At 41.4% G+C, this 8,529-nt stretch overlaps 1 protein-coding gene across 2 annotated transcripts in view; it reads right to left on the minus strand.

Moving 5' to 3' along the window:
- The window catches only part of akt3a (v-akt murine thymoma viral oncogene homolog 3a), a 21,830-nt gene extending 13,307 nt beyond the window's left edge, over positions 1-8,523 (minus strand). For both annotated transcript variants that reach the window (XM_031877585.1, XM_031877576.1), the window contains exons 1-5: positions 7,315-8,523; positions 3,918-4,062; positions 3,053-3,184; positions 2,768-2,833; positions 1,798-1,866 (exon numbers count right to left, since the gene is read on the minus strand). In XM_031877585.1, the coding sequence (XP_031733445.1) occupies positions 1,798-1,866; positions 2,768-2,833; positions 3,053-3,184; positions 3,918-4,062; positions 7,315-7,415 (513 nt within the window). In that variant the 5' untranslated portion in view covers positions 7,416-8,523. The remainder of the gene's footprint in view (positions 1-1,797; positions 1,867-2,767; positions 2,834-3,052; positions 3,185-3,917; positions 4,063-7,314) is intronic.
- Between the last annotated feature and the right edge of the window lie 6 nt (positions 8,524-8,529).

Below are 8,529 nucleotides of genomic sequence, written 5' to 3' on the forward strand. Positions count from 1 at the left end.
GGGGGGGGGGGGGTCTCGGAGGAGGGCGGGTGGAGGCGCTCGGCAGCTGGCGCCTCATCTAGCAGCCCCCCCTCGCCATGCACACACACTCGCATACCTCTTCCACGTTACCCTCTGGGCGAGGTTGGCACGGTGCTGGTGTGGAGTTCGGCAACGGGGGCCAAATCAAGGGTTTAATCAATACACCAGTCTAGTTAAAGACAGGCCGACCGCCGCTGCCGCCGCCGCCGCCGCCAGCACCCCCCCCCCCCCACACCCTACCCATTTCAACTGCCTCCAGTGCAGCACTCATTAGTGGCCTAACTGGCCTTGCCCCCTGAGCCTCTGTCTTCATTTGCTCAATCCTCATATCCATCTTCCTGTTTTTGGCAGGAAGCTCACTTTCATACTTAAAAAGAGTACGCAACTCGTTTTCTTCACTAGGTGGCGCGACCTTCCGTTTTTTCCTTCATCTTGCCTTTTTAGTCGCTCACCTCACATTCCCTTAATCTCTCTCTCTCTCACTCTCTCCCTAGCCGTCAGTTGTCAAGTTGTCACTGTCACACAGCTACACATGTGGCACCAAAATGACACCAGCCTGCTGCGGCGCACCAGTCAAGTCGTACAAATTACCCATGAGGCCAAGGGGCGCACATCTACCCATTAATTGTTCAGGGAGGTTTGCATATGGCCGCTGGAGTGATGCTCACAGACCACCTTGCTCAAATGGTGTCCGTGTGTAATGTGTGTGTGTGTGTGTGTTTGTGTGTGTGTGTGGCGGGGTGCGGTGAGAGGGGGTAACGCGACAGGTGGGCCTTCATCAGTGTACTGGCAGCTGTGACTGTGGCAGGTTTGTAATGGGTTGTGTGTGTGTGTGTGTGTGTGTGTGTGTGTGTGTGTGTGTGTGTGTGTGTGTTTGTGGTTGTTTGTGAGGCATGTGTGGTCACAATTTGTCCGTTGAGGTAAAAATTTGCTGTGTGTGTTTGTCTAAGTATGTGAGTGTTTGCTGGTGTTTTCTGTATGTGTGTGTGTGTGTGTGTTTGCTCAGGCCTGGCACTGGCTGAACTGCCTAACTATCTGGGAGGGGAGCAGGTGACAGTTACACTGAGGGAATGAACCAAGATTGCAAAAATGGCCCGATTAAAAATCTGAGAAATGGAAAAGTGGGGGAATCCAAACTCATTTCGTCTCCGACTGTCATTCTGGCTATATCTGCCCCATAGGTGTGTTCATAAATAGACACGAGCAGTTCAGGGATGGAGCGGATAGGAGAGACGAGAAGGAAAGCGAGAGGCCAGTTGGTTGGCAAATTAACTGTTAGAAAGCAATCGAACAGTCAAACTTCACACATCTCCACTTACACTATAGCTCACCATGAAAACACTGTTTATTTATCTGTGAGACATATTAAAAAAAAACTAAAAAAAACAGGCGATTGTTTAAGAAACCATCCTTGAAATCATATATAAAAAAACTAAACTAAAAAAAGCAGTATTTTGGTAAAGGAAAGGGATACATTATTATTATTGAAAACGCTTTTAATAACCGTGATACATAATTCGTATTTTAGACAAATATTTACTCTAAAAAATGTAAACAAAAGAGCTAAGAAATGTATATTTTTAAATACCGGTAATATGTTGCCATTTTGATCTGTTTTTACACAGCTTAGAGCTTACAGTGGAATAGGTGCTGAATCAATGTCAGTTGGTGTTGTGGAGATGTGGTTTAACTGTCTGTTTAAAGCAGTAACACAAAGATGGGTAACCACATACAGCACAACCATCATGAAAGTGTGTGCGTGTGTGTGTCTCTTACCTCTCCTCCATTCACATACTCCATAACGAAACAGAGGCGGTCTTTAGTCTGGAATGAATACTTCAATGACTGAAACGAGAACCACACACACACACACACACACACACACACACACACACACACACACACAATTTGCCCCTATTTAGCCAGATTATTAAATCATACAATATATAGTGGACTCAAATGATCCCACAGACCAAAGGGGAAAGTAGTGCACAAGTGATTGTTACAAACCGAGGGTTCATTATTATAATACATTTACTGACACAATAGTTCTCTCTTATATTTCTGTGCAGATGGATAACTTGAATAGCATCAAACATTGTTTTTTGATTTTCCATATAACACATTATGTTCTTCTATCGACACTCCTTACACAGAGCACAGTGAAGTGAACGAGAGAACCATTTTGTACGCAACAAGAAGTCTGTTCCCATTCGAGCTAAAACAGCAGGAGCAGCAAAACGTGATCATTCACAGCTTCAAACAGTTCATGTTGCCTATTCCAGGCAAATAGGTGCGCGTTTTCTGTCGAGGGAGGAAGCTGCTAAACGAAAGAACAGTTGGTCGGAGTCTCTTTGCGGCTGCAGATGTGACAGGGGTAAACTCAGATGCGATTGCTCTCACAACAGTGCGTGTGTGTACGTTCATTTATGTGTGTGTGCTTTTTAGGGAGTGTGACAGAAATGAGCAGCGGCTTATGTGTGTGTTTGTGTACATCAAAGGCATAGTGTAAAGCTAACAGATGCGGTCGTTAATGTACAACAATTGGATGTCTAACTCATAATTAGCCTCAAGAGACTCAGGTATGTATAGGATCAATATGCTGTCTGCGTATGCGACATGCGCTCTTACAGATGTCGGCACATTTGCATGAACACAGATGTCTGAATCTAAACCGTTTGTGTTGTGTGTGTGTGTGTGTGTGTGTGTGTGTGTGTGTGTGTGTGTGTGTGTGTGAGGTACTTACAGTGAGAAAGGGGTGTCGGGTGTTTTTCAGTACTCTGCTTTCTGTGAGTGTGTGGGCCACTTCATCCTGCACAGACACGGTAAAAACATTTTTAATCAGCCAAATGAATAAGAACACAGTTGAAGAGCACTCCATGAAATGCAATAAAAACATCAGACACTGACATCTGACACCGTCCTCAAAATTAAATGTAGTCAGAATAAATAACTGAATACATTTCAGTAAAAAAAAAAAAAAAAAAAGATGTAAAGCTCGATCAGTAGACCAACAGTCAGCCAGACTAACCTTGGCGATGATGATTTCTTTTTTAAGGATTTTCATGGCGTAGTATTTCCCGCTGGCCTTTTCTCGGACAAGAATTACTTTTCCAAAGGTTCCCTTTCCCAGCAGCTTCAGGTAGTCAAAGTCGCTCATTGTCTTGGGGAGGGGAAAGGCAGAATGTCAGCAATTCATCTACGCTTCGAGGTGAATAGTTCATGGGTTTCGATGTCTTAATGTCCATAGAGCAGTGTATTGTTTGAAATGTTTCAATACTACTGCCAGTACAATATGTTTAAGTACAAATACCTTTCTTTGAGGAATGTAATCATAGTTTTCTACAAACTCCTTTTTTCATTTGCCAAAAGAAGCCACACTTCTCAAATGCCAAATGTTATCTAAACACAAGCAGCCAAGAACTAAATACAAATAAAGCCTAATTTTGCATAATTTTAATTTAAATCAGGAGTTGATTACTAGTCTGACCTGACAGCTGATGCCAACCTTCTCTACTTGATAGACATTAATACTTAGTGCTCCGGTTACATTTCGGTCAAAAAAGTACAAAGTTTCAAAAGCGACAGATCCCAAGCATGGCAGTGTTTGTTTAATCCTTTGCTCTGTTGGTCACAACGCCATCACATTCAGTAGTAATGTTAATGTTCCCTCTTGGATGACATGTAACTATCTTAGTGACCCTCTGATATTTCGTCTAGTGCTACTGTCAGATCAAAACTTCCCCTTGAACAACCCTTTGATATATGACAATCTATACATTGAAAAATTGATTTCTACTGACATTAATGAATCATTTCTGTATTTTGAGTATTTAGTGTGCGAGAGTGTGTGTTGGTATGTATGTGTGCGCTCCTGTTGTCTCTGGTGTTGTTACCTTGCGTTTGTGGTGTGTGGTGGAGATGTCCATCTCCTCCTCGACCATGTTGTCGATGTTGGAGGTGGGGCTGCACTGAAATCTTTCCTCCTCTTGTCTCTGCAGCTTGTCAGCCACCATCTGGATGGCCTCTGTCCACTCATCTCTGAGTTTACGACACACAACAAGACAAGGTTCAGGGAAGCAGCATTACCAACACCTACTGTATCCCATCCACTGCTTCTGACACACATTACTGTTTGATTGGATGAAAATGACTGAGACGTGATCCTTTATATTTCCTTTTTGTAATGGAAATCCAGTGTTCTTCCATGTTGGGAAGGTCCAATTTACAAATGTAAAAAGTGTTTTTGACAGAAAACTAATCAGAAAACATTTTGATAATCAATCCATTTATCATTTTAGTAATTTTCTAAGTAAAAATATCATATTGGTCATATGTGATAATAAACTGAATATCATGGGGGGTGAAGTGGTGGCCAAATAAAACAAGCAATCTGAACATGTCGCTCTGAGCAAAGGGGACTTTTAACGGGCACTAATAAAAAAAAAAAAGATCAGATTTTCTTGATTAATGGCCGTTAAGAAGAAAATGATCTGATGAATCAATAAAGAAAGTCATCATTTACAGCCCTAGTCACTTTAAAATAAATTAACATCAAGTTAGAAGCAAAGGTATCATTTGTATCCGTCATATTACTATTGCTACTGTTCCCTGTCTAGTATTAGCCCGACAGAAAATGCTTTACTAACAGACAACTGTACATACATACATTATATTTATACAGATAGTAACAATTAACTGAAACTAACACAAGTAACAATTAATTACACGTGTAACATTAAATATTGGTCACAGATTCTCCTATTGGATGGCTAGTGCACTAATTTAACCAGGTTTTTGAAGGCACCAAGGTGTTCACAATTAACATAAATGCCTATTTGTGCAACAGAGAGGAAACATGGTCAACTAGAGAATCAACCAAATGAGCGATGATCATGGTGCAGAACTAATGCCTACCAGTCTGTGTGTGTGTGTGTGTGTGTGTGTGTGTCTGCGTGTATCTAAATGTAAATGCACATCCATGCATTAGCGGGAACAATGCATTGTTGTTTGCTAACATTGTTCCTCCCCATTGACTTTCCATTAACGGTGCTGTTCAACATCTGTTGAAATGAAATGGGTGTGGGTTCAATTTTGTGTGTGTGTGTGTGTGTGTGTGTGTGTGTGTGTGTGTATGTGTGTGTGTGCGTGAGAGACCATCATCTGTAGCAGAAGGCCCGCCATGCATCAGGATTTGTGGACACGTTAACTGTATTTAATGATGATGAATATAATGGTTTATAAACAGGGCCAAGAGAGAAGACTGAACTGAAGTTCAGTTTCTTAGATTTCTATGGTTTTAACTCTAGAAATTATAAATCTAGTTAATTGCACATAAGAGGATAATATAGTTTATCAGGAATATTTCTGATTTTAAACATAAAATGAAAATACTGAACATTTTGGTTCCTAAGGACAGAAATTCTCTCTTGATTTCCCCCCACTGATCTTCACTAAAACAATATTAATCCTGTGGAACTGTACAATATTTACATGTTAGCAGAAAACACTAAAGAGCCGTAACGAAGGTGAACCAAAGATCATATTCAAATATTCACAAATCCTCTGCTATCCGGAGAAGCAAGTAGGGATTTGTACTTTCAAATATACTTACTCAGTGTAAGCCGCGAGGAGATCATAATAATGAAACCTGTCTGACTCCCAAACGATCACCCCTGTGTCTTTTGTTTTGCTTTGAGTTAGATGCATATGTTTCCTTGAGGGATCTGGAAGAACATCCATCTGAACCTAAACAGAGCAGTGTTTTTAAGATCTGAAACCCCTTTCTACTGCAAAGACTTCTGAGTGTACCCTACACACTCCAAAACAAGGGCAAACTCAAGTTACACTCCATCTACAACAATGGAGCACACTATTTGTGGCACCCACGAGGTGTGTGCGTGCAGCAACATGAAAAGCAATGGGAACTCTCTCAAGGTCAGGCAGCAGATAAATGCTCTCTCCCTTGGTTAAAGTGTTTTTTGTATAATGAGGTTTTTTTTTTGCTAATGAGAGATAATGGGCCTGCCTACAGTTGGGCACCATGCCAACATGTGCCACCCTCTGCTCACGGCTGGTGCTGTGGTAGTTGGAGTCCTGCCAGCACTGGTACAGTACAACAAATACAGTGACACACACACATACACACAGAGAAACACAGACACCCAGTTGTGGCGCACACACACTTCTTTCCAACCCACTTAAACTTCAATGATGCACACGTCTTGCACACACACACACACACACACACTTCAACAAAACATACACACATCTGGAGCTTGCATTCGTCCACTTGCATCTTGTATACAACTTGACTTTATAAAATACAGAAAGTTATTAGCTTTATGTTCACTACTATGCTTATTTGATCATCTGGAGGCAAAACTATTATAAAGCAACAAATAACAGACAAAGTTGGACAGACAGTTGTAACACACACACACACACACACACACACACACACACACACATTAAAACCCGCACAAACTCAAAGGATGCACAGAAGCATCTGTGGTCTTCTGGGCAAAGCTGTTCATTTTCTGGAGATAAACACCTCAGCTCCTCAGAAAGGAACTGAGCAGCTGGAGAATTTATGCCAACGCTACTTGAAAGGTCTCCTTTCCACTCTGTCTCTCTTACCCTCTCTCGTTCCCTCACACACACACACACACACACACACACACACAGACCCCCCCAAAAAAAAATCTACAGTACAAACCTCCTCACACAAAACCTCTGCCCTTGATGATGCAGTACTTTTACCCACAATAAATAAATGATATATATTTATATTTATTTAGAAATTGTAGTTGAACTGAAACGGAATTAAGTTTAACATCCTCCGCCAAAGTGGGATTTCAGAAATGCCTCCTCAAATATTTGAAAAGAAAAATATGACTTTTGAAACACTTGGGTGTTTTAACTGGCAGGTTTTAACTAGATTGTATGTATGTATGTATGTATGTATGTATGTATGTATATATATATCATCCAAACTGCTGCTGTGAGATAAACACCAGGCGGTCTATGATAATAAGGGCAGTATGCATTCAATAACCCATTTGTTAAAAATAATCTTAGCTCTAACCTGTACATAAAAAGGCTTATTTTTCACTTCTGGCTTTAACGACAGCTCTGGCTAAAGAATACAAATAGCATCTAAACTTGAATAAAGCCAGACTTCACCTGATGTACAAGATTGGAGCGCTCATTAGACAGATTTACATCCTCGTTGATAACTGACCAACAACAACTGGAGGATGCTCTGGACTGGGAGTGTTTTGGGTCACTGACCTCTCATCAGGCGAGTCCACATGGAAGGTCCTCTCTATGACTGTGGTCCACTGGAGGCAGCGTATGATGAAGGTGTTTGGCTTCGGCCTCTCCGTCTTCATCAGCTGACATTCTGAAACAGGCAGCCAAAAGGACAGTGCAGTACAATTACAACATGTCTGCACCAAAGAGTCCAAAGACGGAGAAAGAAAACAGAATCACAACTGTAACCATGTTAAAAGTAACCTTTCTGTTTACCCAGACTTATGAGTAGTTACGGTGTGTGCGTGTGTGCGTGTGTGTGTGCGTGTGTGCAAGTTGTTTATCAATGTCTTTTATGAGGGTTGGTGGGTTTTTTTCTCTTCTTTATCCAATTATTTTCTTTGTATTTCATTCAACATATTCTTCACTCCATCCTGCATGAATGTACTTGCAATACAAAGCTTACTGGTACACTTGAATAGAACATTGGTATTGTTATTAGTAGTACTTTTCCTACAATAACAATTTCTGTTTTATATTTACTTTTCTGCTGTGAAAAAGGCCTGTAGTAAAAATGACGCAGGCCTACTTCCTGAACTTAAACAGCCCATGTTGCCATTTACTGCACAATTGAGAAAAGATGCAGCTTGGTTTTAAATTTGTTAGTTTAAAAATAGGCAATAACTTCAGCAGCCACCGATGATTCAAATAAAGGTGCTTTCCTGTGCCAAGGGATATTATGTGTTGCTGCACATAATATCCGAAGAGACACATTTTTGGGAAAATGGGCAATACAGTAGGCCATTATTACACAAATGCATAATACAGTACACAAACGCAGAAACGTACGCACACAAAGCCAGATGGGGCTGTGAGCTCGCTGTGGGAAGGAATGCATCTTCATTGTCCCTCAGCAGTCTCTCTGGTTATTGGGGACAAGAGCTGATGTAAAAGAGCATAATGATCCATCTTCTGTCCTCTCATCTCCCCCTCTTCTTCTTTGTTCTACATACATCACCCTCCATTCCCCTCTCCCTTCTGTTCTCCTCTTGTCTTCTGTCATTCTCTCCTCCTCTTCCCCCCTCTCCATCCTCGGCTATCCCTTCTTCCAATTACTTTCTGTTTAAGTGTGGCACAGCACAGCACGTCATGGCTCAGCCTAAATATAGACAGGAAGGTTAATGACAACACCACTCAGGTCGTACACACGGCAGACTTTCAATGTAAATTCACACACACACACACACACACACA

This window comes from Anarrhichthys ocellatus, unplaced genomic scaffold (assembly GCF_004355925.1).
Source record: "Anarrhichthys ocellatus isolate YVR2014 unplaced genomic scaffold, GSC_Weel_1.0 scaffold3, whole genome shotgun sequence".
Classification (NCBI taxonomy): Eukaryota; Metazoa; Chordata; class Actinopteri; order Perciformes; family Anarhichadidae; genus Anarrhichthys; species Anarrhichthys ocellatus.